The sequence below is a fragment of the Oryctolagus cuniculus genome, chromosome 16 (assembly GCF_964237555.1).
Source record: "Oryctolagus cuniculus chromosome 16, mOryCun1.1, whole genome shotgun sequence".
NCBI lineage: Eukaryota > Metazoa > Chordata > Mammalia > Lagomorpha > Leporidae > Oryctolagus > Oryctolagus cuniculus.
This window is the reverse complement of record NC_091447.1, coordinates 62,522,243-62,549,710: the sequence shown is the minus strand read 5'-3', so window position 1 is coordinate 62,549,710 and position 27,468 is coordinate 62,522,243. Positions and strand designations below refer to the sequence as shown.

At 64.4% G+C, this 27,468-nt stretch overlaps 3 protein-coding genes across 9 annotated transcripts; 2 read left to right on the top strand and 1 right to left on the bottom strand.

Moving 5' to 3' along the window:
• Window positions 1-230: 230 nt before the first annotated feature.
• On the top strand, window positions 231-2,890 carry STX10 (syntaxin 10). 3 transcript variants are annotated; one of them, XM_051839491.2, is made up of 8 exons: window positions 231-500; window positions 652-850; window positions 989-1,083; window positions 1,181-1,243; window positions 1,921-2,028; window positions 2,135-2,241; window positions 2,327-2,421; window positions 2,519-2,890. In XM_051839491.2, the coding sequence occupies exons 1-8, from the start codon at window positions 246-248 to the stop codon at window positions 2,593-2,595; spliced, it is 999 nt and encodes a 332-aa protein (XP_051695451.1). In that variant the 5' UTR covers window positions 231-245; the 3' UTR covers window positions 2,596-2,890. The 3 variants fall into 3 exon arrangements, with proteins under 3 accessions (XP_051695451.1, XP_051695452.1, XP_051695453.2); XM_051839492.2 differs by having other exon boundaries at window positions 333-500; window positions 681-850; XM_051839493.2 differs by having other exon boundaries at window positions 335-500; window positions 681-850; window positions 2,135-2,237.
• Window positions 2,512-18,371, bottom strand: NACC1 (nucleus accumbens associated 1). Its single transcript, XM_051839490.2, has 6 exons — window positions 18,148-18,371; window positions 7,894-8,859; window positions 7,627-7,800; window positions 7,369-7,474; window positions 7,169-7,266; window positions 2,512-6,893 (listed from the first exon to the last, which is right to left on the bottom strand). Exons 2-6 carry the CDS (start codon window positions 8,849-8,851, stop codon window positions 6,637-6,639), a joined length of 1,593 nt encoding a protein of 530 aa, XP_051695450.2. The 5' UTR covers window positions 8,852-8,859; window positions 18,148-18,371; the 3' UTR covers window positions 2,512-6,636.
• A 1,002-nt stretch (window positions 18,372-19,373) lies between these two features.
• TRMT1 (tRNA methyltransferase 1) lies at window positions 19,374-26,324 on the top strand. Of its 5 annotated transcripts, XM_070058828.1 has the most exons (18): window positions 19,375-19,496; window positions 19,576-19,723; window positions 19,806-20,009; window positions 20,106-20,161; window positions 20,331-20,473; window positions 20,615-20,802; window positions 22,744-22,859; window positions 22,999-23,111; window positions 23,724-23,872; window positions 24,019-24,105; window positions 24,190-24,259; window positions 24,347-24,481; window positions 24,853-24,938; window positions 25,026-25,134; window positions 25,221-25,297; window positions 25,717-25,836; window positions 25,935-26,064; window positions 26,147-26,324. In XM_070058828.1, the coding sequence occupies exons 3-18, from the start codon at window positions 19,825-19,827 to the stop codon at window positions 26,300-26,302; spliced, it is 1,920 nt and encodes a 639-aa protein (XP_069914929.1). In that variant the 5' UTR covers window positions 19,375-19,496; window positions 19,576-19,723; window positions 19,806-19,824; the 3' UTR covers window positions 26,303-26,324. The 5 variants fall into 5 exon arrangements, with proteins under 5 accessions (XP_069914927.1, XP_069914929.1, XP_069914928.1 ...); XM_070058826.1 differs by having other exon boundaries at window positions 19,374-19,496; window positions 19,576-20,009; window positions 24,019-24,106; window positions 24,188-24,259; XM_070058827.1 differs by having other exon boundaries at window positions 19,391-19,496; window positions 19,711-20,009.
• The last annotated feature ends 1,144 nt before the right edge of the window (window positions 26,325-27,468 follow it).

Below are 27,468 nucleotides of genomic sequence, written 5' to 3'. Positions count from 1 at the left end.
CACGCCCTGCAGGAAGAGCGCCGCTAAAATGCCCGCAGCCCTTCCCACACCTGCTGCTGGGGACCCTGGGCTGGGACGGACGCCCCGGGGCGGGCTCCGGGGATGGAACCCACTGACCCCCCACCCTTTCTCAGCTGGAATCCGACTATTATTATTTACACTGCCTCAAAAGCAAACAATTCACTTAGACTGCGAACCCCTCCCGCCCATTCAACGGCCCGGCACTGTGACTGAGAAGGCGGGACATGCGGACCGGAAGTGTGGCCTTTGCCCACACCCAAGATGGCGGCAGCGGGAACGGAAGTTTCCTCCTTTCGGACCTCTCTCTCCTCTGGAGGTCCCGCTCTCGATGGTGGCGAACCGGGGGCGGGGGTGGCGGCGCTTCCTCCTGGGCTGCGAGGCAACCAAGTGGCTCGCGAGCCCCAGCCCGGAGGGGCTGCGGCCTCCTGGGGGAGGGGGGCGGCCATGTCTCTCGAAGATCCATTCTTTGTAGTGCGAGGGTGAGTGACAGCGACGGGGCCGGGGAGGGCGATCGGTGCGCGCGCCGGCCGTCGGGGCTGGGGTCTCCGGGAGGGTCTGGGGGTGGGGGTGGGGGTCTCTGGAGCCTCAGGTTCGTTCGGGGGCGACGCGATTGGGTCCGCCTGCCCCCAGCCGCGCTGCTGCTGTGCCCCCGCCCGCAGCGAGGTGCAGAAGGCGGTGAACACGGCCCGCGGGCTGCACCAGCGCTGGTGCGAACTCCTCCAGGAAGGCGGCACGGGCGGCCGCGAGGAGCTGGACTGGACGGCCAATGAGCTGCGAAATGGCCTGCGCAGCATCGAATGGGACCTCGAGGACCTGGAAGAGACCATCGATATCCTCCGGGAGAGCTACGAACGCGCTGGCACTGCCCGGGTCGGGGGTGGGGGGTGGGCACTGAGAGGCCGGATCCCCCTGGGGGTGGAGGGGGTTCGTCTCTAGCCCTGGCCTTGACCCTTGACTCCCAGCCCACGAATCGTGGAAGCCAACCCCGGCAAGTTCAAGCTGCCCGCTGGGGATCTGCAGGAGAGAAAGGAATTTGTGGAGCGGATGCGGGAGGCGGTGCAGGTGCGCAGAGGGCCCGGTTGTGGGGGGTGGGGTGGGGAGCGTGCAGAAGTCAGGGTGTCTTTCCTCCCTAATACCACCGTCCTCGTCCCCCTCCCAGGAAATGAAGGACCATATCGTGAGCCCGGCCGCCATAGCCTTCATGGAGAGGAAAAACAGAGAGGTACGGCGTCCTTACTCTATGCCCATCTGAATCCCTGGGCGTTGCTTTTCCCCCTGTTATTGTTCCCTAAACAATGCAATCGTGCTTATTATGTTCGCGGGAAAAAATGGAAATCAAAGTTACACACACACACACACACATATGCACACACGGGTTCCTCTGTTGCAGAACCTGGGGTCCGTTTCCGGCTCCACCTTCCTGCTAATGCACATCTTAGGAGGCCAGCTCGCTCCTAATGTGCGCCCTGGGAGCCAGCAGGGGATGGCTCAAGGCTTTGGATCTCTCCACCCACCCACCCACGTGGGAGACTCAGATTGAGTTCCTGGCTCCTGGCTTCAGCCCGGCCTGGCCCTGAATGTAGGGGGCAGGGAGACATTTGGGGAGTGAACCTGTGGATAGATCTCTCTCTGTGTGTCTCTGTTCCAAGCCTTTTCCATGGCTCCATTCATTAAATCCTCATTCCAGGATCAGGAAGGTTATAGGTCTCCCCCTTTTCAGATGAAAAAATTGAGGGTCGGTGACAAGGCTGCCTTGGGGTCCCCTTTGCTAGTGTTGTAGGTGGCAGGTGTGAGGACTTCTGGCTGTCCCACCCCAGATGCCGCCCCCCAGCCCCACAGTGCAGACCTGCCCTGAGGTGGCCGGCCCTCCCCTAACTTGTGACCCGCGTGTCTCTGCAGATGTTGGCGGGCAAACCAGCTGCCCAGAAGTCACCCAGCGACCTGCTGGACGCCAGCGTGGTCTCGGCCACTTCTCGATACATTGAGGAGCAGCAGGCCACGCAGCAGGTGTGTGCTGGTGGCCAGGGGACCCCCCCAGGGTAGGGGTGGGGGCGGTCCCTGCCGACAGCAAACAGCTGGCACCCTTCCTCCTCGCCCCCACCCCTCCCCGCAGCTGATCATGGACCAACAGGACCAACAGCTGGACATGGTGTCCGGGAGCATCCGGGTCCTAAAACACATGTCCGGCCGCGTCGGGGAGGAGCTGGACGAGCAGGGCAGGTGAGGCAGGGGACTCCAGCAGTGGGTGGGTACCCCCGGGGCCGGTGTGCTTGGGGGCCCTGGAACACCACTGTGGTCTTGACAGTATGCTGGATGCCTTTGGCCACGAGATGGACCACACCCAGTCCCGCATGGACGGCGTCCTCCGTAAGATGGCCAAGGTGTCCCACATGACGAGCGGTGAGTCACGCGTGCCCGTCTGGAAGGGGGCGGGTAACAGGTGGCTCCGCCTCCACCCCACCCACCCCGCTGTGACTCCACCCCTTTCCCATTCTAGATCGCCAGCAGTGGTGTGCCATCCTGGTGCTTCTTGGGGTGCTGCTCCTGGTCTTGCTCCTGCTGGTCTTGCTCTGACCTTGACCTATGCGACCTGCCCGCTGGGCCTGCCCCCACCCCCAGGAGGAACAGCTGGAGCCCCCCCCCAGGCTCTCATCCAGGGCCCTGGGCTGAAGCACCCCCCACACCACCACCACCACCAGGGTCCTGTCTCAAGTGCACTTAGCGGGTGGAGGTGGGAGACCTGCCACACTCCCCCCACCCCCAACCCGTGTTAACTTCCGGGACCCCAGGGCCGTCAGTGGTGGCCATTGTACCTTCACAAGTGCCAATCTGGAAATAAACCCGCAGCCTTTTTTTTTTTTTAAATATGTATTTGTATCCTGCATCATGTTGATTTTGAACTTGTAGCTGACCCCAGCTCATTGCACCCACTGCGGGGGTCTGTGTGTGTATGTGACTGTGTATGACTGCCATAGCGGATGTTTGGGAGAGAAACAATGCTTCTGGTAAATTCTGGGCGTTAATAAGCGGTGATTTAGGGGTGCCGTGGGTTCAGCCACGGCTCGGGACGCTCCCACAGTGGAGCCGCTCACGCGGGAGACCTGGATGGAGTTTCCCAGCTTCCAGAGGTCAGCCCCGCCATTGGGGGCATTTGGAGAGTTGAACGGGTGGACAGAAGCTCTGGCTCTCATAAATAAAAACTTCCAAAGTATTTCTTGCATCAAAAACTAAGTTTACAGGAGGATGTGGGCAGTTGCTATGCAAATAGTATGCATTGTGAACAAGCTCTGACAGGCAGAGTGACCGAGAGAGAATCTTCCATCTGCTCATGACAGCCAGGACCCAGGAGCCAGGGCCTCCACCTCCGTGGGCGGAGGTTCGAGTACTTCAACCTTCACCAGCTGCGTCCTGGGCCCCGTAGCAGGAAGCCAGCGCTCGGGATGTCGGATGCTGCCCCAAATACTAGAACCTTTTGCGGAAAGGACTGGATTTTGCTCTGCACGAGGTTCCTGTTTACTAAGGGACAAGCAAACTGAATTCCACGTCTTCCTGGGGCTAAAAGCTGCCCTCGGAAAGGCAGGCGCCCCTTTTCTCGCCCCACTTCTGATCCAGCTCCCTGCTAATGCACCAGAGAAGATGGCCCAGGCGCTCAGGGCCCCTGCAACCCATGTGGGAGACCTGGAAGAAACTCCTGGCTCTTGGCTTCGGCCTGGTACAGCCCTGGCCAATGCAATCTTTTTAGGGAAAACAACAAAACCCTGCCTACTGGTGTCCGAGGCTAGGACTTGGCCTGCTGACACGAGGGGCACTGCCGAAACACACCCCCGCCGTCGCCTCCTGTTCCCCACGCCCAAGTCAGCACCAGAACTTGAACTTGGCTGGGGCGCCCCATCACGGCGGAGACCTTTGGACCTGGTTACTAACCTGCCTGCCCGTGTAACCTTGATGTCCCTTGCGTCGTCCCAGAGCCACGGGGGCCTTTTGGACCCCTGAGGACTGGAGACCTCATTCTTCCAGCGCTGACCCGGCCTCCAGGGGGCCTGCGCGTTCTTCCTCCTCCTGTCCGGTCCTGAGGGAGCCCAGGAGCTGTCCTGGGTCTTTTTCCGAGGAGCTGGGTGGCGGCGGGACTTGGGCGGGGGACAACTCCCGCGTGCACAGGAGCAGCCGGGCCGCGGCGCCTGCGGGACCCTCCCCCCAGCAGTGAGCAGCACGGCAGGGCTGTTACAAAGGCGTTTAGTTTATTCTCGTATCACGGATACTCTAGCGGTTCACATTTCTCGACGCCGCTCCTCCTCCTTTACAGTAGTTCATGTGCAATCTCACTCCCAGGCCCGGGGAGGGGGCAGGGCGGGCCTTGGCACTCCACGCGGGGCCAGGGGTGGGGGCGGTGGGCCCCGCGGGAAAAGGGGCTTGGGGGTGGCGGAGTGGGGGTGAGCGGAGGTGGGAGAGGGCCCTACAGTCTTTTTAATTTTTTTTAATGTCCGTGGATGATTCTCCCCCGTTTGCGTTCCTTCCTGGCTGCCCAGGGTAGGGGACCATGCAGCGCAGGGCAGGGCTAGGGGGGAAAGCAGCTGGCCGCCCGGGGGGAGGGGGGGCGCTGGGGGGGGCTCCTGGGCTAAGGCACAACCCTGTCTTTGGCTCTCCTGGTGGGGAGTTCCCTCCCCTGCACCCCCCCGGCCCGCCCCCCCCCAGTCCCAGGAGCCAGGGGCCACCTCCTGGGGTCCCTGAAGACAACTGGGCTCTGCCACCCGGCTGGGCGCTGCAGGGGCTCCAAGGAGGCGGGGCAGCCGAGCGCCCCTACCTTGGGAATAGGCGGGGAGGGAGGAGACCCCCCTCCCCGTTCCAGGGAGCCGGTCCCCCCTGCTCAGGCCTGGAAGGAGGGGCACACCTGGGCACGCCCACTGTCTTCCGAGGGTCAAGCTGGAACCCCCCGCCCTCCCCCCACCCCCGGCCGCAGCTGCTTGCCAAGTGACCAGGATATTGTGCTTTGGGGTTGGCGCTGGGGCGGGGGGCGTGGCGGGGGGCGGGGACTAAGGTGCTTGTGCTTTAGCAGGGGGTGCCGACTCCCCCCCACATACACACTCGGATTGGCTGGAGGCTAAGGTGCGGGGGGGGGGGGGTGCGGGCTGAGAGAACAGAGTGCCAGGACATCCCCCCCAAGCAGGCTGGTGGTGACGCTGTAGGAAGGGTCCAGTGTGGGGCGACCCCGCCTCCCGTCCCCCCCCCCCCAGGACCTCCCCTAAAATGCCTTGCCTGGGCAGCCAGAGGCAGGGGACAGAAAGACTGGTGATGGGGGGGAAGGCGAGAGGTACGGGGGTGGGCAGAGAACGACCCCTCCATGTGCGTGTGCGTGTGCGCGTGTGCACACGCACCTTGCCCTGGGCGAGAACGAGAGGAATAGAGAGAGAAAACTCTGCCTGGGGAACCAGGCTCACCCAACCCGCCAAGGCCAGGGACCTCCCTTGAAATACAGCAGTGGGGGTGGGGTGGGGGAAGGAGGGGAGCAGGTCAGACCACGGGGGCCCACGTCAGGAACACGCAGCCACACTCCACACACACGCACGCACGCGCACTCCGCCTGCCTGCCCCAGCACACGCCCCCACCCCAATATCCTGCCTTCCACAGTGCGCCCCACCCCACCCCCACCGGGGAACTGGAGGTGGGCGGGTGGGGGTGAGACCCAGTCCCGTTGGTTTGAAAAATAAAAGGAAATCTTATACTTCAGTATTTCAGTCGCTAAAAAAATGTTTTAAAAAGTTATATACACGGGTAAGGGGCTGGGGGGGCCCTGTCCCGGGGTGGGGTGGGGGGCGGCAGGGCAGGGGGCGGGGAGCAGGCTGCGAGGGGTGGGGCTGCTGCCCTCCCCTCCGCTCCCCGCCCCCCATTCCAACCCTGGTCCAACTGCCTCTTCTATCTTCATTTTCATTCAAGTTTGGGAAAAAGCAAAAAGTTCTGCGCACGCGCACACACGCACACACTCCGCAAGCCCGAGGTGGGCGCCCCCAGAGCCTCTTTGGCTGGGGGTCCCCTCCCTCGGCTTCCAGGGGACAGGGTGGGGGGAGGGGGGACACGGGTCGGATGGAGGTGTGGGGGGGTGAGGGCAGGGTGCCGGGCCCGCCGCCCCAGCCACCCTAGGTTGCTCGTGGAACTGCTCCGAGCCTGCTCGCTCGGCTGCACCACGGGCAGTGCCCACGGCCTCCCTGCCCAGCGCCCAGGCGCAGGACTGAGGAGCGAGGCAGGAAGGCGCTTCTGGAGGCCTGGAAGCACTGGGGGGTGGGTGGGGGGTGGGGAGGGGTCCTGAGACCCCCGCCCAGGCCCAGCGGAGGCGGAGAAAGGACTTCCACCAGGCAGGCCCCTGCCCCGTGCCCGGACTAGTGAGTGTGTGGGGGGGCACAATGCTTGGGGTGTGGGAAGGGGGGTGAGCCGTGTGTAGACCTGGGCTTGGCCCCCCCGCCTGCCCGCCCGCCCCACCCGGCTCACTGGGGAAGGGGCTGGGACAGGGGAGGGGGGCCCAGGAGCATGCAGCGCCCCCCGCGGGGCCTGGGGAGGGACAGACAGTAGCTCGTGACCAAGGTGTGTGTGACAGGACAGAGGGGTGGGGGTGGGGGGCGCGGTTACTGCAGGGCCTCGGCCGAGGGGCCCGCCTCGCCGTCGTGGGCCGGCTCGAAGCCGTGCTCCGCGCCCATCACGTCCGGCTCCATCTTGCCCGTGTCGCTGATGAAGGTAGTGTAGGCGTCGCCCTCGGCGGTGAGCAGCTTCAGCTTGGGCATCCAGCTCTTGCGCACGACCCGGCGCGCGTTGGTGCACATGTCGGCCGCGATGGCGTTCATCTCGCTCTCCTTGAAGTTGGGGGCGAAGTTCTGGCAGTAGTCTGTGGGGGCCAGAGGCTCAGCGGAGACCAAGGATGGCTCTAGGCCACGCCCTTTCGACATCAGCTCCGCCCCTAGACCAACCCACCCACCATAGGCCACACCCACAAGCCACACCCGCCCACCCCGGGCCCTCTGTAGGGCCCCAAAGGCGCGGCTAACCCACCACAGGCCCCTCCCCTCCCTACCTTAGCCTGAACCCCAGGAACCCGCCGACCTCCACCCGTCAGCCCGCCCAGCGCGGGCGCATCCCCTGCTGCCCGCCGCGGCAACTTACACTTGACGGCGTGGAGGACACGGCTGTCCAGTGGTTTGCGGCTGGGGTCATTGCTGGAGGAGCGGATGCCGGTGCCACAGCTGTTGGCCAGCGTGTTCCTGCGGGACGTGGGGGGGGGGGGTCGGTGAGCGCTCGCGGGTCGCGCCACGGGCGTGGGGAAGCCGCACTCTGCCCCCCCCTCCCCAAGCCCCCGGCCTCACCGGTCGAAGAAGGAGGCGAGGAGCCGCCGCAGCAAGACCTTGTGCCGGGTGCCGGCGCTCACGTGACAGTTCATGAGCTGCGCCCTCGTGATGTACACATTGGTGCCTGGGGAGGGGGCCAAGCGGGGATGGCCTGGGGGCGGGGGCACGCGGCCGCCCGCCTCCTCCTTCCCCTGCCGCTCTGGACAGGCCGGGGGTGGGGGCACCCTGCGCCCTGCCCGGCTCTCAGGCCCCACCCCGGGACGCCAGCTCGCCCACCTGTCACCAGCTCCAGCTTCTCGGAGGGGTCGCCCTCGTCGTAGAGCTTGGGGTGGCAGCGGTTGCCGATCTGGTTGATGAGCTCGGCCGGCAGCGACGCCAGATCCTGCCGCACCCGGATCCGGCTGCGGGACTCGGGGGCCACCTGTTCCGGGAGGGCCTCAACCTTCTCGGCTGCGGGCAGCAGGTGCGTGTCAGCACTGTGCGTGACCGTGACCGTGACCGTGCGCGTGCGCGTGCGCCCCCGGGGCCCCAGTGCCGCCTCACCTGCCGGCCCGACGTTCATCATGCTGTACATGGTGTACATGTTGCAGATCTGCCGGTACTGCTCGTCCGAGCCTTCCTCCCCCGCGTCCTCCTCCTCGTCCTCCTCGTTGTGGTAGGAGCCGGGGCTGTCGCTGGTGTAGGCGCTCGAGGTGCCGGGGCTCGTGCGCTCCGACGTGCTGGGCCCGCTCACCACGCCCGCCGCTGCCGCCGCCGCGCTGGCCGGTTGCCCCGCCCCCACCACCGCGGCCACGGCCACCCCGGCGGGCTGCGCGGCCGCCACCACGGGGCCCTGCTGCGGGGGCTGCCGGTTGGCCGCCAGGTCCGGCACGGAGAACTTGGCCATCTTGCGGCTGCCATTGCCGCCGCCGCCGCCGCCCCCGGCCTCCTTGGGGCCACCGTCCCACAGCCGCTTGGCCACGGGCGTGCACTGCACCGAGTCCGACTCCTGCTGCTCCGTCTTGACCCGCGACACGAGCGGCAGCGGCGTGCTGCAGGCCGGCCAGCCGGAAGTCTGCGCCACGGGGCTCTGCGGCTCGGACGAGGGCGCCTCCTCGGCGTGCAGGCCCTGCGAGTCGCAGCTCGGGGAGCTCACCTTCAGGAAGAACTCGGTGCCCTTCTCCATGATCTCCTGGATCTGCAGGAAGCCGGCCGTGTACATGAGCAGGAACTGGTCCCCCACGTTCATGCTCAGCCGGCCCGTGTAGCAGAAGCTCAGGATCTGCTGGAAGGACTGCGGCTGCACGGCCGCCGGCAGCTCCACCACGGCGCTGCGGCTGCTGTTGAACAGGTCCCGGAAGTAGGAGCTGCTGGCGGCCAGCACGGCCCGGTGCGCCTTGAAGGCGTGGCCCTTGACCACCACCGACACGTCACAGTACAGGCCCTGCAGCCGCTGTTCGTTGAGGCACTCCAAGATGCTGTTGCCGAAGTTGGGGATCTCCATTTGGAGGATCTGCGCCATGGCGGCGGCTGCAGGGGTGACAGAGACAGGGGGCGGGGGGGGGGGGTCAGGTGGCAGAGGCCGTGGGAGGAGGACACGGGGGAGCGTGGGCATCTGCGATGTGCAGCAGGTGCACTGGAGCTAGCTGCCTCCCGTGTCCCAGCGTGCACTGCTCCTTGGTGTTAGCGGAGGGATCGCTCCCGGAAACCCACCCACCCTGGACCCAAGCAAGTGTGCGGGGGTGCAGTGTGTGCTCAGGGCCCGCGCACCCTCCTGCAGACCTGGAAGCCCCCTGGAGGACTTCTCACACCCAAGGGGCGTGTGAAGAGCCGCTAGCCACCGCGTTCAGCTTCAGCAGTGTCTCTGACAACACCTGCCGGGTGAACTCGGGGCTCCGGGGTCCCCAGCCGGGGAGGGCTCTCCATGAAGGAGACGGGCGGTTCTGTTTGCCCTGGCATCTTTGGCTAGTTGTGTTCAAGACTAATTCCTGGGGCCACCGCTGTGGCGTAGGAGGTGAAACCTCTGCCTGCGGCACTAGCATCCCATATGGGCACTGGTTCAAGTCCTGGCTGCTCCACTTCCGATCCGGCTCCCTGCTAATGCACCTGGGAAAGCAGCGGAGGATGGCCCAAGTGCTTGGGCCCCTGCACCCATGTGGGAGACCCCGGGTCTCAGAAGTAGTCGCTCAGTCAGCTTGGGAGGCCTCCATCCCATATCCGAGTGCCTGGGTTCGAGTCCCTGCCTCCCACATAGGAGGCCCGGATGGAGTTCCCCAGCTCCAGCTGTTGCAGGCGTTTGGGGGAGAGAACCAGTGGATGGAAGATCGCTGCTTTTCAAAGAGGTTTTTAAAGTTGGGCCAGCGCCGCGGCTCACTGGGCTAATCCTCCGCCTGCGGCGCGGGAATCCCATATGGGCACCGGGTTCTAGTCCAGCTCTCTGCTGTGGCCCGGGAAGGCAGTGGAGGATGGCCCAAGTGCTTGGGCGCCTGCACCCGCGTAGGAGACCAGGAGAAGCACCTGACTCCTGACTTAGGATGGGTGTAGCTCCAGCCGTGGCGGCCATTTTGGGGGCGAACCAACGGAAGGAGGACCTTTCTCTGTCTCTCTCACTGTCTGTAACTCTACCTGCTAAATAAATAGATAAAAAATATTAGAAAAAAAAATCTTTGGGCCGGCGCCGCGGCTCACTAGGCTAATCCTCCGCCTTGCGGCGCCGGCACACCGGGTTCTAGTCCCGGTCGGGGCGCTGGATTCTGTCCCGGTTACCCCTCTTCCAGGCCAGCTCTCTGCTGTGGCCCGGGAGTGCAGTGGAGGATGGCCCAAGTGCTTGGGCCCTGCACCCCATGGGAGACCAGGAGAAGCACCTGGCTCCTGCCTTTGGATCAGCACGGTGCGCCGGTCGCAGCGCACCAGCCGTGGCGGCCATTGGAGGGTGAACCAATGGCAAAGGAAGACCTTTCTCTCTGTCTCTCTCACTGTCCACTCTGCCTGTCAAAAAAAAAAAAAAAAGAAAAAGAAAAAAAATATTTGGTGACACTGAAGTTTAAAAAAAATAAGAAAAAGAAGTTTTTAAAGTTAAAAAACGGTCGGAGGTGCCTGTCGGGGCAAGAGCCTGGGCCCGATGCAGAAGCTCCAGGAGCTGCCTGCAGAGGGCGCTCTGCTCATGGCACGCCATGAGTGGGGCACTGGAGCCCTCCCTCCAGGCCAGGGACCAGCACAGGCCAGCTGCAAGGTGAACCTTGCCAAGTGGCCAGCCCGGGCATAGCACACAGGGGAGCTGAGGTTTGCAGGGACACAGCCAGCGGCAAGTCCAGACCCCTTCCTGAGGGCCACAGCCAGCCTGACATGCTGGCCTCTGATTAGCAAGCTGGGGATGGAGCAATCAGCTCAAGGCAATCTGGGGTGCAGGAGCCGGAGGGGGGGTGTGGGAGAACCGTGGGTTCCCCCAAGGCTGCTCGCCCCAGTGCTAATGATGATCTCTGCTGGGGGGGGGGGGGGGGACAGGACGGGACGGGGTGTTGAGGAGAGCCAGTGGCTGTGGAAAGGAGGCCATTGGAGATGGGTCCTGGGCACCACTCCATCCCCTGGCGGCTGCCCCAAGCCTGTCCACTGAACTCACAATTGCTGGGAGCCCCTCACCCCCTCGGAGGGGGCAGCCAGAACTGGGTTCACAGAACTGGGCGGAAATGGCAGCGGCAGGGAGGGGTGGGAGACATCAGAGTTGGGGGGTTGGGGTCTCGAAAGCCCCCAGAATGGCTGACTGGCTCTGCCCCCTGCCCCGTCGGATGCAACACACCCTCCAGCCTGGCACCCAAGGCCTCCCTCCACGCCTGTGCCTTTTCTGTCCAAGCTGTGCCCCCAGCACCTCACTCACCTCCCCCCGCGATCACCAGTCCCACTCCCAAATCTGATCTCTCGCAGATCAGTCCCCCTGCTGGGCAAGAGGGGGAGGGAGGCCACAGGGCAGCACCCCCAGCCCCACACTGAGCAGAGGGGACCCTCCCAGCATTGGCTAGTCCTGGTCCCAGGGGTGAGCGTGTCTCCAGACGCAAGGGCATAGCAACGCACGCGGTTTCCATGGCCCTCCCAACAGTCAGTCGGTAAATATTTGCAGAGGTCCTGCCTGGGAGTGGGGGGGGGAGGGCTGCTATTGGGGAATGGGTGGGGAGGCAGGGCTATGTATTGGGGGTCTCCCGTAGCAAAATGGCCTTGCTGGGAAGGGGTGTGACACGAGCTAGGAAAAGGAGCTGGGAGCGCCTGGCCTCTGCCCCTCTCCCCAGGTCAAGGGGAAGTTCTGGCTGCACAAAGTCAGACGCACGGACGCAAGGCAGCGGCTGCCCGCACACCAGGAAGAGCCCTCACCAGAGCCGGACCGTGCCGCAGCGGGGACTGCCAGCCCCCTCCACCTCCCAGCTCACCCCAGGTTGCTGGGGCAGCCTGAGCTGGGCCATATAGGATGAAGACAACAGCCATTCGCTCTCCCCACCGAAGCGTCTGGCCTGAACCTCCCTGGGTTCGCAGGCAACCAAGCAGCAGCGTCGCCACCTGTCCCCTTGCTCAGGGCTCAGTCGCCACACCTCTAAAGTCACTTTCCCGCCACCTTGGGCCCAGTGCCACTGCTCAGGTCCCTGCAATATCTCACGGAGCCCCCGGGGCTGCAGCCCCGCCTGCCCTTGACCTTCCCCCTAGGGCAGGGCCTCTTCACACCCTCCCTGGCAGGGACAAAGCCCCTCTCCCACCACTTCGGTCAGCTGGTTTCCCCTTCTCGTTCACGGCTGTGTCCCCTGCCTGCAGGTTGGTGGAATGAGTGAATCAATGAAAAGCCCTTTCCCATTCTTTCAACGTGGGAGCTGTGGCACAGCGGGTGAGGCGATGGCCAGAGACGCCGGCATCCCCGACAAGCCCCAGCTGCAGTTTCCGATCCAGCTCCCTGTACTGATGCATCTGGGGAAGCCGAGGCAGAAGGTCCAAGCTGCCTGGGCCCCTGCCACCCAGAGCGGGAGACCTGGGTGGAGCTCCTGGCTTCATCTCGGCCCGGCCCTGGCTCTCGAGGCCATTTGGAGAGTGAATCAGTGGACAGCAGATCTCTGTCCCATTCTCTCTGCCAGGCGGCCTTTCAAATAAACACATCTTTGAAAAAATAATAACAACAATAATAAACAGGCAGGGCTTGGAAGCATTACCTGGGGCCAGGTAGATGACCTGGGGCTCCATGTCACTGAATTTTGGATTCCCGACAGCTAAGCAGCTGCACCGCACTGGCTGCTGGGGAAGTGGGGGGTGCGGGCAGGGACCTGCAGGATTCCCCCAACCAGCAGAAACCAGATCTTCACAAGGGACTGCAAAAAGGCACGGCCACGCCCCCTAAAACCGTGCATGGTCAAAGTTTTTGACGTTTATAACCAGGCAGGCACGGGGTGGGGGTGGGGACCATCACGTCCAAGGAGCAGCACGGGCCCGGGAAAGCCCGGCTCGGCAGGAAGTGGCTGGCTCCCGGCAGCTGCTGGCCCACAGCCATTCAGACACCCCGTCCCGGCCGACCGAGAAGGCGGCCGAGGCGAACGGAGGACACAGTGCCCTGTGACTGGGTGGAAATCGCTGCTGGCATCCGTATTTGGTTTTTTTCCCTCAAAGTATGTGCACATTTAATGCGCTGTCTTCTTCCCTGGCAGCCTGTCACTAAACCCGTGGTGGGGAACAGGACTTAGTTGGCAGGGGCCAATGTGCCGACGCTCACTTCATCGATTCAGTGGTTGTTCTAAAAGGTTTCTGAGGAAGGAAGGGGCCTGCCCACCGCTTTGCAGATGAGCACGAGGCTCGGACTATACGGCTGGCGAGTGGCAGGCCTGGTTTGTACACAGGCCATTTGGCTCTGGTCTGGGGAAATCCAGCACCGTGAAGCAGAGGTGGCTAGACCCATTTCACAGATGGGAAAACTGATGCTCAGAAAAGCCAGAGGCAGCACAGGAAACTGGCACTGGCCCAGCCTTGGGGCTCCTCCCCCTTTCAGATCCGGGGTCTGCTGGCTGCATGGGGACCTCAGATGGGGGCGCTGCTCTTTCTGCCCCAGCTAGGTCTCCTTCCTTCCTGCAGCCACACTCCGGCTCTCCCTCTCCCCACCCCCACCTCCAGGAATGAGCAGTCTCCACCTGTCGCCTTTTCCTCCTCCCTCCCACTAGCTCCTCGCAGCCTCGGCAATCTGGCCCCCACCGCGGCAGCTCTGCCTCCATCTTCACACAGTTAGTTCCGACCACTCTAAGCAGACGCCGGCCTTTCCGAGCTACACCCTGCTCCTTGCGTGCCTTCACACCAAGACACAGTGGTGGCAGCCAAGGACGGGGGGATTGGCTAGTGCAAAGGCCCTGTGGTAACTTGGGGGGGGGTCAGGGGAGACCAGAAGCTGCCAGGGTTGGAAGCAGGCAGCCCACACAGGCCCTTGGAGGGGATTTGAACTTGAATCTTGGCCGGTGTTGTGGCACAGTGGGTTAAGCCACTGCTTATAATGCCGGCATCCCATATCAGAGTGCCAGTTTCAGGCCTGGCTGCTCCACTTCTGATCCAGCTCCCTGCTAACGAGCCTGGGAAAGCAGAGGATGACGGCCTAAGTGGCTGGGCCCCTGCCAGCCAAGTGGGAGAACCAGATGGAGCTCCTGGCCCCGCCTTAGCCATTGCGGCCATTCGGGGAGTGAACCAGCGGATGGAAGATCTGTCTACCTTTCAAGTACATGTCTTTTTTTTTTTTTTTTTTAAGATTTATTTATTTGAAAGTCAGTTACACCGAGAGAGAAGGAGAGGCAGGCAGAGAGAGAGAGAGAGAGAGAGAGAGAGATCTTCCATCTGCTGGTTTACTCCCTAGATGGCTACAACAGCTGGAGCTGGGCTGATCCGAAGCCAGGAGCCAGGAGCCCCATCCGGGTCTTCCATGCAGGTGCAGAGGCCCGAGGACTTGGTCATCTTCTACTGCTTTCCCAGGCCACAGCAGGGAGCTGAAATGGAAGTGGAGCAGCCGGGACTCAAACTGGCGCCCATGTGGGATGCCAGCACTGCAGGCAGCGACTTTACCCACTACGCCACAGCGCTGACCCCCAAATAAGTCTTAAAAGCCCAACACTGCATATGTTCAGTACAGGAACCGCCCCACCCCACTCTTAGGAAGCTTCTTACTCAGTTGCGCTGACTCTCCCAGAAAACACCGACCTGCGATCCCTGGCGTCAGTCTCCCCATCTGTATAACGGGCCGGTACACGCGGCACCAGCCACCTCACAAGGCTGTTCCAAGGATTCCATAACCAAGTAACACGGGCAGGTCGGCGCTCACCCTGGCTGGTGCCCAGTGAAGCCATCCGCTCTTATCCCCCGCCCCCAGTGCCTTCACAGCGAGGCCCGGTCACTCCCCAGCCTCCCCTACAGAATCCTCAGAACTGGACAGCAGCAGCCCTGCTCGGCCTCTGCACTTGCGCCGGCCGCGTCTCAACGGCGGGCACGGATGGAGACACGGCGTGAGGCTGACCTGGGTGCCTGGCCTAGTGACCCGTGTGATGCCAGGAGCACTCTTGCCTGCTGCTGTGCCAACCCCAATTGTCCCCAGCCACCACCTCCCCCGGCCACAGCAGCGGGGTGGGGGTGGGGCTGGGGCCTCCCTCAGTCAAGGACAGCACAGGAGGGCGCAGGTGCAGGCCTGTCTGCTTGTCCCCATGATCAGCGAATGAAACTGAGGCTTAGAGGTCAAGACCTTTGGCCAGGGTCTCACGGCTGGGCAGGGGGTGGACCTCCACCCTCCCACCCCCCAGACTGTGTTTGCTGCCCTCTGCTCAAACTCAGACAACACTCATACGGGACCCCTGGGGTCTCTAAGAACCCGGAGACCTGAGGCAGAGTGGACAGGAGGGGAGCCCCCAGGCTGACCCCTGCGGTAGACCCCGTGGTGCTGATCGAAGCTAGACCTCCCGGGCCAGCTCCCAGACCCGCCGCTGTGGGGCAAGCTTTTAGCTCTGTGGTTAAGAGGCCCGGCGCACCCCGCACCGAGGTCTGGGTTGATACCCGCCCCCGGCTCCCGACTCCAGCTGCATTAATGCAGACCCCGGGAGGCAGTGGCCGCTAACTGGGCTCCTGCCACCCAACAAGGGAGCCCTGGCTCGAGTTCCTGGCTCCTGCCTTCAGCCCCAGAGGGCTCCAGCATGCAGGCCAGAAGCACGCATGTGTGTGCTCTCCAAACAGCCTGGGGGCCGAGGCGTTTAACTTTCATCTGGGGGTAGTGGGGGGAGGGAGACAAGAGACCGAGAGACACAAGGGCTCTTCCTTCCTGGGTCTCCTTGACACCAGGGTCATCCCTGGGGAAGACCACAAAGAAAAAAATGTTCCGAGCAGTTCACGGGCGGCTGGCAGGCTGCCTTGGCCTGCGACGTTTGCCCCTCTGAAACCTGGCGCCACCCCTGCCGACCTGAGCTGCCCCGGAAGCCTTCCTGTCGCCCAGCCAAGCCCCCCCCCCCCCCGGCCCCATCAGCTTTATAAACATGGGTGCCCCATGCCATCTCCTCCTCTGCGTGTCTCAGGCTGCACCAGAACAGACGTTGGCTCGCGGGTGGCTGCCCTGGGATCTGTTAGTCAGGGCTGCTGCCCTAGCCCCCAGCAGAAATCCAACCGTCCCGGGCAGGGGGCGGGGGCGGGGTGGGGTCTGCTTGTTGCACTGGCCCTGCTCTGAGCACCCTAGGGTCTCCCGGCAAAGCAGCTGCTGCCAGGGCCTTCTCCCCGGGGTCCTTTTCTGCCACACGCATGGTAGGAACAACTCCCACCTTCTCTGCCACAACCAGGCGCACCCACCCGCGGCCAGGCCAGCCCGGGCAAGGAAAAGGCGGCTATACGGGGCCACCGGCTCACTGCCTACCCCTCAGAACCAGGGGGCCAACCCGAGGGGAGGGCAGGCTCCAGGCCGGGGCAGAGGGGAATTAGAGCAAAGCCCTGGTTAAAGCCGGAGCGACTGGGCGGACGCCACTGACCTGGCAGCGCTGCCGCAGGTACCGAAATTCCCAAACCAAAGCCCCCGGGCCACCCTACCAGCCCTGCAATGAGCCCAGAAAGAGTCAGAGCGGGGTGGTGGGACCGGAGACCGAAGCTGGGGTGTGGGGGTGGCGGCGGGAGGTGGGGGGCGCGGACACACAGATCGGCCAAGGCGAGCACAGCAAAGCCCAGCTCCAGAACCGGAGCCGGTCCAATCCCGCTTCTCAGACCCCTGCCCTCCCGGCTCCCACAGGGGCAAGGGGAGGAGGCGGTGCCACCAGGCCTCTGACAAAGCTTCCACTGTTTCAGTCCCCGTGGGACACCGGAGAGACTCCAGTCTGCCCACAAGAGGACACAGCCTCCCCCCCTCCCCGCCCCCGGGGCCAGGTCGGGGGAGGGATGGCCAGGGGAGAATTCTCTCTCTCCAGGGAATCCAGAGCAGCCAGGCCCACCGGAAGGCCAGCTCAGGCCTTGGGGCCCCTGCAGAAAAGCCACGATGCCCCTCGCCACGGCTTCCTCATCGTCCCGCCCCGTGAGCTCACCCCAGTGGCCCCCGGGAGGCTCACTTGACCTCTCTTCTGCCACCTGTCTTCACTCCATCACAAGCCTCCCACGCTCACCGAGGGGGACGGGGGTGCCCAGAACCCCGGGGGGCCAGGGAACTGGAGCCTGTGAGCTGCCATCTCCTAGACCTTGGCTTCCAGGCTCCTGTGGCCACAAGGGAAAAAAAAAAAAAAAAGGCCAGGATTCTAAGACACCCAGGGTGATGAGTGCTAGGCTGTGCCCTGGATGGGGCGGGAGGGGAGCCAGGGCCACCAGAAGCTGGGTAAGTTACAGACCCGTGTCCCCGGCTACTTGTCCAAACGCCCACCCACTGGACAGCCAGCAGCTCCAACAGTCGGCAGAGGCCCCACCGATTAAGAGGGGGTGCCGCGGTGGGCGGGAGGCTCCTAGGTTTGACCCTGAGCTAACACTGGGGCGGGGGACACACACTGGGGCACCTCCCTTCTGGTCACACTAGTTTTTCCTGACCCGCCCCCACATCCCCACCAGCCTAGCCCAAAGGCTCTGCCTCCCCCCAAAAAAACCGCCTACAGGAGCCCCCTCGCCGTACCCGATCGCCCCTAAATCTGGCTTCCCACACCCCACTAGGTCTCCGAGCGCTGACCTCAGCTGACCCGCCTCCCCCACCCCCCTGCAAACATCTCCGGGATCTCCCAGCCGCCCGCACTCGAACTAACTCCGCCCACACCCACCACCATGCCCCACTTCCTGGGCTTCGCCGCCGCCCCCAGGCCTGTAACTTGACCGCCTCACCTCCCCCGGCGCCCGGACCGTACCTGCAGGCCCGGCCCCTCCCCGCCCCCCTCCGGCCGCGCAGCGATCCCCTCCCCCCCACGCGGCCCCGAGCCCGGCTCCCCCTCCCCCTCCCCCTCCGGCCTCGCCGGGGCGCCTCCTCACTTTTCCTCCTCGTGCCCTCCAACTTCCCGGGACCCCCGGCACCTGCCCCGGCTCCATCCGGCCCTCCCTCCGCCGGGAATGAGGCGGGAGGGGGAGTCCGGGCCCGATCCCGCCGCCTCCCCCCACCCCCCACCCGAGCCCGGCCGGCCCGGCCCCCGGGGCTGGACGCTCAAGGCCACCCGGGCTGGCCCGGCCTCCCTGCACTCGCCGGCCCCGTACAGGCTGCGGGGGCACGGCTCCTCCTCCGTGGCAGGAGGCACCCCGGCCCTCCCCGCTTCAGCCCCCTGCCGGTCCTCCGATGCCCTCGGGCCGCCCCCGGCGGGAGGAGGCCGGAACTGGGCCCCGGACGGGCCGCCTCACCTGCGCCGTGGCCGCGCTCCGGGGGCTCCCGGCGGGCTCCGCAGCGGCGGCTGAGGCCCGGCCTGGGCCCGGGGCGCGCCCCCCTGCGCCGGGGCCTCGGCCTCCGCCTCCGCGGCCTCCACGGCCTCCGCCTCAGCAGCAGCGGCAGCCGCGGCGGCCATTCATTGTGGGCCAGGCCGCCCCAGCCGAGCGCCGAGCGAGCGCAAGCCGCGCCGCCGTCGCAGCCCGGCCGGGGGAGGAGCGGCCGCCGCCCCGCCCACTCGCCGCCGGCCACGCCCCCTAGGCGTGGCCAGCCGAGCTCCGAGAACGCCGCTCCTTCCCAGCTCCGTCTCCTCCTCCTCCTCCCTGCGCGCCTCCGAGGGTCCTCAGATCTGCAAATTGGTTCGAATCCGGCCTGGCGCCGCGCGACCTCGGACAAATCACTCTGCCTTTCTGACCTTTCGTATCTTGCGAAACGAAAACAATAAAGACCGCTGTGTGTTCCGCCAGGCACTGTTTGAGGCTCTCTTCATGGAAATGAGCTCTTGCAGAGAGATGAGGGACCGTGCTCAAGATCACAGAGCGAGAAAGTGGTGGCGGCTGCCAGGATTGAAACCCAGGTTCCAAAAAAAAAATCGACCATAATAAGCTAAAATTTGTACGATGCTCACACGGTGCCAGGTTCCGTTAGCATTTGCCCTTCACTAACTCGCTTAATTCTCACCGGGACCCAATCACGATCGCTAAATGTTCTGCCCGTTTTGCAAATGTGGAAAACTTAGGCCGAGTGCAGAACACGTGGCAAAGTGAGCAGGAATCCAGGCAGCTGGGACCGGGATGGCTCCCCTACCGCCCTACACGGGTGAAAACTTTCTCAGGGCTTATTTGCAGACATTCTGTAGTTTTCTCTTTGCTCTACGTTGGAAACGGAGGTGCTTATTTAACAGCTAAGGAAAGTGAGGCCAGAGAGTTTAGTATAAAGTTTGCCGGAGCGTGCGGGGACCCTGGGATTCGAACCCACTATATCCTATTCCACAGCCTAAGCTTTTACCAACAGAGCGTACACAGCACCCAATACCCTGGAGACAAGCAACAGGTGTCGGGCTGCTCTATTATCGCCCATTTTCTAAGCCACAACCTCCTCGCTCCCAGGAAGCCAGTGTCATTAAGAACACCCACGCAGCACATTTCAGCGCGCTTCCTTTTCTGCGGAACATTTTGATCCCTGCCGCCCACCGTAGGTGGCAACGCTGGTTGGCTGGTTCCGATCACGTGACTTGCCCTCGCACCGTGCCAAGATGGCGGCGCCCAGGTCCTAACCTGGGGAACGTGTACCGAAATTAACTCGGTTCTCAGCGCCGCAGTTGAAGGTAAGGAAGGCGTAGGCGGTGCGAGGAAGGATCCGGACTGTGGACGGGCCCGCTTAAGGGCTTCTGCTTCGCTCGGCAGGAACCATTCCCCGTCCCACCCCCGAAAACGGAGTCTACCGAGGTCTCAGTGTCTCCGCAGCCCCTACTTTGTAGATGTGTGGGCCACCCCAGCGCCGGAAGGCTGCTCTCTGAGCGTCTCTCTGTGCTTTTCCAGCTCCGTGCACCAGGTGTGGCGGGCAGAGGCGTCAGCGGATGTCCCATGGGAGGATTGGTGCTGTGGCTGAGTTTCACTCTCCGCTCTGCTCGCAGACTCTGTAGAGCCCGCTTCATGGAGGGGCATCGCCAAGGGCCGCCGAGTCCAGCCGCGATGGAGAACGGCACCGAGCCCCGCACAGAAGAGCGCCCCCCTGAGGCCCAGGAAACAACAGTCGCAGAGGGGGCTGCCAGGATCGCCTTCCCCAGCGCCAACGAGGTCTTCTACAACCCCGTACAGGAGTTCAACCGGGACCTGACGTGAGCAGGGGGTCGGGGTGGGCGGTATCAGTCCGGCAGAGCGTAGCCGGCCAGTGAGGATGGGGTGCTATGAGCTGATCCGCCGTCTCCCGCCAGGTGCGCTGTGATCACCGAGTTTGCGCGCCTTCAGCTTGGGGCCAAAGGAATCCAAAGTGAGTGGAGACCCAGACTTGCTGGTGGGAAGAGGGCGTTCCCAGAGATCTCTCTGCCGGCCTGTCCCCAGGGTGCTCTCAGGGAATATTTGCTTACATCTTCTCGGGGTGGGGGTAGGGGTGCGGGGCTGAAGACCCCCTAATTTGGGGCTTCTGGGTGATTGTGCAGTCAAGGTACCAGGGGAGAAAGATGTGCAAAAGGTGGTTGTGGACTTATCGGAGCGAGAGGAGGAAAAGACCGAACCGGAAGACGGCGAAAACCTGGCCCCAGGAGACCAACCTCGAACGGCTGCTGTGGGGGAGATCTGTGAGGTGACCCCTGAGCCGAGCAAGGAGCAGCCCTGGAAACCAAGGGCGGGGGCTCCTGGAGGGGGAGAGCTCTGGGACGCGGGGCCTGGGCAAGGACCGAAGGGGTAACAGATGCGAGAGGAAACCCTCTGCTTCCTCCTCCAGGGAGGCCTACGGGTACTCGAGGGCCTTGCCGCTTCCGGCTTGCGCTCTATCCGCTTCGCCCGGGAGGTGCCCGGGCTCCAATCGGTGCTTGCCAATGACGCCTCTGCCCGGGCTGTGGATCTGATTCGCCGGAATGTGCAGCTCAATGATGTGGGCCACCTGGTACAACCCAGCCAGGCAGACGCCCGGTAGGTTCTGGGGAGCACAGCTTGGCAGCTGGGACACACACTGTAGAGTGAGGCCGCCTGGGGACCCATCTGGACACAGCCACATTTCTGCTCAGTGATCCTGAGCCTGTCTCCTTGTCTGTCAACCGAGAAAGTTTTACAGCGGTCGCTGTGGTGAGAAGGGAGAGGAGAGAGAAAGGTCTTCCATCTGCTGGTTCACTCCCCAAATGTCCACAACAGCCAGGGCTATGACCAGAGGGAAGCCAGGAGCCAGGAGTGCCATCCTTGTCTCCCACGTGGGTGGCAAGGGCCAAGTTCTCCGGCCGTCTTCTGTCACTTGTGCAGATGCATTAGCAGAGAGTTGGATGGGAAATGGGGCGCCCAGGACACCCAATGGGCACTCTGATGTTCGATGCCAGCACCGCATAACCAACTGCACCACAGCGCCGGCCGCTGGAGGCACGTTCTGAGAAATGTGCCTTTACCAATTGCAGTGTGGTGCAAATGTCATAGTGTCTGTATTTGACCTAAGATGGTTCACTCCCCAAATGTCCGCAATGGCCAGAGCTGAGCTGATCTGAAGCCAGGAGCCAGGAGCTTCTTCCAGGTCTCCCACGCGGGTACAGGGGCCCAAGGACTTGGGCCATCTTCCACTGCTTTCCTAGGCCACAGCAGAGAGCTGGATCAGAAGTGGAGCAGCCGGGACTCGAACCGGTGCCCATATCGGATGCCAGCGCTTCAGGCCAGGGCTTTAACCCACTGTGCCATAGTGCCAGCCCCTAAGATGGTTCTAATGTTTGTAGACCAGAGTCTTATGGGACCACCGCTGATAGTCACAGTCCGTGGCCTTTGCGAGACTTGACAGCTATAGCCTGTGAGACCACAGCCTAACTTTTATTATTTTTTTAATATTTATTTTATTTCTTTGATGTAGTTACGGGGAGAGAGAGAGAGAGGGAGAGAGAGAGGTCTTCCATCTGCTGGTTCACTCCCCAAATGGCTGCAATGGTCAGAGCTAACCTGACCCGAAGCCAGGAGCCAGGAGCTTCTTCTGGGTCTCCCATGTACGTGCAGGGGCCCAAGCACTTGGGCCATCTTCTACTGCTTTCCCAGGCCACAGCAGAGAGCTGGATGGGAAGTGGAGCAGCCGGGACTTGAACCAGCTCTCACAGGGGACGCCAGCATCGCAGGTGACAGCTTTACCTCTGCGCCAGAGGCCGGCTCCAAATGCACTAATACATCTCAGAAACCACGGACACAGTGCCAGGTGGGCGGAGCTGCCCCTCAGCACCCCCGTGGGAGGGGTAGCAGCACCGGCCCTCGTGTGTGATAGCGCGATGTTTGCCTGGAAGCCACGCGCACTGTGGCAGCATTGCAGGGCAGCAGGTTAAGTAAGCCCCGGCCTGTGACACCTGCATCCTACAGAAGCGCTGGTTCAAATCCTGGCTGCTCTGCTTCTGATCCTGCTCCCTACGAATGCGGTTGCACCTAGGAGAGCAGCAGGTGAAGGGCCCCCCAAAAAAATGCTTGGGCCCCTGCCATCCACGAGGGAGACCCAGATGAAGCTCCAGGCTCCTGGCTTGAGCCTGGCACAGCCCTGGGTGTTGGGGCCATTTGGGGAGTGAACCAGGGGATGGAAGATCTCTCTCTCTCTCTCTCTCTCCTCTCTCTCTCTCTCCTCCCTCTCTCTCTTCTCCTCTCTAAAGGCTCATCCTCCTGTGTAGACTTTCCCCCTGTCTTTAGAGAGCTACAGTGTCCATAGCCTCCAAATAGCTGCTACATTGTAAACCCACAGATGCGGGGGTCGGGTGCTGGCTACTAGCAGTGTCCATTACTACAGATGGGTAGACTGAGGCCTGGGCCTGGGCAGGCCGCACACCCCGCGCGTGGAAGGAACGGGACAGGGCCCTGGGTGGGAGGCTGAGGACCCAGCCCCATGGCCCCCATCCCACTCCCCGCCAGGATGCTGATGTACCAGCACCAGAAAGTGGCAGAGCGGTTTGACGTCATTGACCTGGACCCCTACGGCAGCCCCGCCTCCTTCCTGGACGCCGCCGTGCAGGCTGTGAGTGAAGGAGGTGAGGCCGCCGGGGGCCCCAGGACTGGGGGGCGGGGGGCACAGGGCACGGCACAGAGCAGGTGCGCGCATGCGCTGCTCACCGGGCCTCACGACCCCACCCCTCTCTCTCTCGCTCCCCCTGCCACCGCCACCGCCAGGGCTGCTGTGCGTGACCTGCACGGACATGGCGGTGCTGGCCGGGAACAGCGGCGAGACCTGCTACAGCAAGTACGGGGCCATGGCCCTCAAGAGCCGGGCCTGCCACGAAATGGTGAGGGGGCCGTCCCGGACACCCCCGGGGAGATCAAGGGCAAGGGTAGGGCGCCCGGCCTGCTCAGCTTCCTTCATCCAACCCAGATACTTGCGCCCGCGGGCAGTTTGCAGCAAGTGGCTACGTTGTTGGTGGTGGGATTCTGGATGGACTGGAACAGCGTTTCCAAACTGGCTGAATTGCTTTGGAAAGGGCCCGGGAACCTAGCTTGGCTTGGGGGAGGGGGTGGCGCCTCCGAGCCTCAGTGTTTTGCATCCGTAAAATGGGCACAGGCCGTGGCCGCAGCTCTGCCGAGCCAGGGGCTTGGGGCGAGGAAGAGAGCCCTGTGCGCCCGCCCCCACCTTCTTTCCCCGGCTAGGCAGCCCCACCCAGCGCTCCCACTTCCTGCGCACACAGAGCCGTGGGTCCTCACCACACAGGGGCCCCCAGTCCACCAGGGTGCACCCCCAGCCTGCCCGCTCCTCCCCCTCCGTCACTCGGCGACCCCCGCAGAGCCACTGAAGACACAGGCTGGGAACTTGCTGGGCCGCAGCGGCCCCGGGTGGGCTGGAGGCTGGGCCGCTGCGGCTCCCCCGGGACGGAGGGCCTCACCCCGCCCCGCGCTGTCCCCAGGCCCTGCGCATCGTGCTGCACAGCCTGGACCTCCGGGCCAACTGCTACCAGCGCTACGTGGTGCCGCTGCTCAGCCTCAGCGCCGACTTCTACGTGCGCGTGTTCGTGCGCGTGTTCACGGGCCAGGCCAAGGTCAAGGCCTCGGCCAGGTCAGCGGGGGGGGGGGGGGGGGGGCTTGGGAGGGACGAGGCTCCCCCCCCACACACCCAGGGTTCCCGAGCAGGATGGGGTGGCTGAGCCAGCCTGAGGAAGGAACCCGCCTCCACCATGTACCCCCCGCCCCGCCCCGTCACAGCAAGCAGGCGCTGGTGTTCCAGTGTGTGGGGTGCGGGGCCTTCTACCTTCAGCGCCTCGGCAAAGCAGCGGAGGCCCCCGGCGGCCGGTGAGCGCGGGCACCAGGGAGGGAGGTGAAGGGGGCGCCGCAGGGTGGCTCGCCCGTCTCACTTCACCCCTTTCGCCTCGGGAGGGTCAAGTTCTCTGCAGCTTGCGGACCCCCCGTGGCCCCCGAATGTGAGCACTGTGGGCAGCGACACCAGGTAGGGCGGGGCCGGGCGGTTGGGGAGGGCGGCGCGCCCCCTGCCACGCACCCAGCTCGGCCCACAGCCCCCTACTTGGGCCTGCAGCTCGGGGGCCCCTTGTGGGCAGAGCCCATCCACGACCTGGACTTCGTGGGCCGTGTCCTGGAGGCCGTGAGCGCCAACCCCAGCCGCTTCCACACCTCGGAGCGGATCCGGGGTGTGCTGAGCGTCGTGAGCGAGGTGGGGTCGGCCCCGCCCACATGCCAGGCCCTGCCCACCATGCCCGGCCATGCCCATGGGCACCCGTTAATGCCTGCCACGCCCTGTCCCGCCCATGTGTGCCTGGCCACGCCTACCATGCCATGCCCTTCCAGGCCATGCCCATGTGCACCCAGCCACTCCCACCCTGCCTGCCACACCCTGTCCCACCCTTGGGCACCCGGCCACGCCCACCACGCCACGCCCCACCCAGTGCTGCCCATATGTGCCACGCCCTTCCTGGCCATGCCCATGTGTGCCCGGCCACGCCTACCATGTGCACCCAGCCACTCCCACCCTGCCTGTCGCGCCCCCGCCCCTGGCGCCCAGCCACGCCCACTCCCCTCCCGCAGGAGCTCCCGGATGTGCCGCTGTACTACACGCTGGACCAGCTGAGCAGCACGATCCGCTGCAGCACGCCCAGCCTCCTGCAGCTGCGGTGAGGGGCCTGGGTGGGCGTCTCCCCTCCCCCCTCCCCAACACACACACACACACACAGCCCCTCACGTCCCCGCCGGCTCCGCAGGTCCGCCCTCCTCCACGCTGGCTTCCGAGTCTCGCTCTCCCACGCCTGTAAGAACGCCGTGAAGACAGACGCCCCGGCCTCGGCCGTCTGGGACATCATGCGCTGCTGGGTGAGGGTGGGGCGCCCGGAGTCCCCCCCCCCCCGCCAAGCCCCCTGGCCCAGCAGCCAGCCCCTGACCCCTGACCCCGCCCCCAGGAGAAGGAGTGCCCGGTGAAACGGGAGCGGCTGTCGGAAACCAGCCCCGCCTGGCGCATTCTCAGCGTGGAGCCCAAGTATGGACGCGCGCGAGGGAGGGGCCGGGGAGACCACAGGCACCTTCCCCCGGGGGCCACGCGTGCCTTCTCCCCACCTTCCGCCCCGTTCCCAGCCCCTCGCCAGGGTGCGACTGCCCGCTGCCTAGACCCCTCCCGCCTCGCTCACACTCCAGGGTCCAGTCTACCCCAGGGCCTTTGCTTGTGCTGTCCCCCCGCCCCACTCACCCCCAGGACTCCAGGAAGCCTGCCTTGACTGCCGTTAAAGCAGCAGAGTTCTCAGGCACGTGGCCATCGAGTTTTGAAAAAGTCGGTGCCATGAAGGGGTCGAACCCCCCCCACTCCACCCTTGGGCCCATGGCCTCCATGGGTGGTCCGGGCACCCCCGGGGGGCAACCGCTGCCCCTCACCCTCCTCCCCTCCCCCCACCACGGGCCCAGGCTGCAGGCAAACTTCACCGTCCGCGAGGACGCCAACCCCAGCTCCCGCCAGCGAGGACTCAAACGCTTCCAGGCCAACCCGGAGGCCAACTGGGGTCCCCGGCCACGCGCCCGGCCTGGGTGAGCGGCAGAGCCCCGGCCCCCCTTCCAGGGGTGGGGTTTGGGGTGGGAGGGGGATGAGGCTGAGCCGGATTGGGGGTCCCCTGTCTCCCGCACAGGAGCAAGGCGGCGGGGGAAGCTATGCAGGAGAGACGCAGGCTGTGCCAGAATAAACGGAAGGAACCGGCCGAGGACCCCGCCCAGCACGCCGCCCGGCTCAAAGCCTTCCCTTGCAAGAGGTTTAAGGAGGTGAGGCAAATGCTGGGGAGTGAGCTGCCCGTCCAGGCCGGAACCCAAGGGCCGAAGCTCACGCCCAGTGTCTCCCCACCAGGGCACCTGTTCACGTGGGGACCAGTGCTGCTATTCCCACAGCCCCCCGAGGACCACGCCTGCAGCTTCTGGGGGTGCCGCCCCCACCCGGTGTCCAGAGGCCCCCAGCCAGGACCCACCTTGCTCCGGGGCCGCCACGGGGCCCGGTGTAGACTGAGCCAATAAATAAAGTGACGTCACCTCCTGGCTATCTGTCATTACTATTCTAGGGGAGGTTGGGTGCTGTGCCTACGGGCCACCCTGGGGTGGGGGGCGCTCCGGGAGCCGATGATCCGTCTGTCCGTCCGTCCGTCCATCCATCCATCCATCCATACCAGGACACTCAGCCATTCATGGGCCGGCGCCGGTAGTTCTCGATGCGGCCACTAGGCGGCAGCCGAGCGCTCGTGCCCACCGGGTTTCTGCCCCTCTTCCCCACCACTGGGTCCCCTGACCGCGCGCGCTCCCGAGCCTGCACGCCAGCCACGATGGAGGTAGTTCCCCACCCCCGCCGCAGGCCGCCGCCTGGTTTCTTTGGCCCTGCTCTCCCGCGGACTGCAAGTGGCGGAAGCCGGACCGGAACCAGGCGCCCTGTGCATCCGCTGTAGACCAGGTGCTTCCTGCTCTGCAGCCCGGAGAGGAGGGTGCGCCTGGCCCAGGGGCCCGGCTGCCCAGACACCCAGCCAGGGGGAGCCTCCAGCCCCCCAGTGAATGGGAGAAGCCTGCCCGGGACGGGGACTTGGCCACGTGCATCTCCACTTGTAACGCGTCAAAGCTGCAGGAGCGGCAGAGTTAACACAGCTGCTTGAGACTTTAGCTCTGCTGACCCCGGAGACCAGCAGTGGGGTGGTTCCTTACGGGGGTCCTTGGCTTCCGGGGAGCCTGCTGGGTTCCTTCAGCCACCCATTTCCGGGCACGTGACTGACTGATGGCAGTGCAGGGCATGGGCGATGAGGGTCAGTGGTGTGTCTGGGGCAGAACCCCCTCCTATGTGTGTGTGGTGGTGGTGGAGGTGGGGTATCAGGCCCCTGCAGGACCTCTGTCTGCCCGCCCCCCCATGAAGTGGCCCTGAGCGATGTGTGATGAGCACAAGAGACCATCAAGCTGGGGTGGGGGAGGGTGTCGATCCTGCGAGCCAGAGCCCCAGAACCCCGGGGGACTCTGTCCTGTGAGACTTGGGCATGGAAACCTGGCACGCATACGGAGCTCCCACTCCATTCCTCCCCCCCCCGCCCGCCCGCCAGGCCCAGGACACCTGGCCAGGCTGGACACCCGACCCGGGGCCAGGCTGTGCAAACCGGCCCCCCTCGGGTGCCCCACTGCAGGGTGGGGGTGGAGGAGAGG

Bases quoted from the DNA above. Each gene is read 5' to 3' on its own strand.
- TRMT1 (XM_070058826.1), top strand. From the start codon at position 19,756: ATGGGAGGATTGGTGCTGTGGCTGAGTTTCACTCTCCGCTCTGCTCGC. The intron at 20,010-20,105 runs GTGAGCAGGGGG...GTCTCCCGCCAG, and splicing joins GAGTTCAACCGGGACCTGAC to GTGCGCTGTGATCACCGAGT. The intron at 25,837-25,934 runs GTGAGCGGCAGA...TCTCCCGCACAG, and splicing joins CGGCCACGCGCCCGGCCTGG to GAGCAAGGCGGCGGGGGAAG.
- NACC1 (XM_051839490.2), bottom strand. From the start codon at position 8,851: ATGGCGCAGATCCTCCAAATGGAGATCCCCAACTTCGGCAACAGCATC. The intron at 7,475-7,626 runs GTGGGCGAGCTG...CCCCCTCCCCAG, and splicing joins GAAGCTGGAGCTGGTGACAG to GCACCAATGTGTACATCACG. The intron at 7,267-7,368 runs GTGAGGCCGGGG...CACGTCCCGCAG, and splicing joins CTCGCCTCCTTCTTCGACCG to GAACACGCTGGCCAACAGCT.
- STX10 (XM_051839491.2), top strand. From the start codon at position 246: ATGCGGACCGGAAGTGTGGCCTTTGCCCACACCCAAGATGGCGGCAGC. The intron at 851-988 runs ATATCCTCCGGG...CTCCCAGCCCAC, and splicing joins GGACCTGGAAGAGACCATCG to GAATCGTGGAAGCCAACCCC. The intron at 1,084-1,180 runs GTGCGCAGAGGG...TCCCCCTCCCAG, and splicing joins GGATGCGGGAGGCGGTGCAG to GAAATGAAGGACCATATCGT.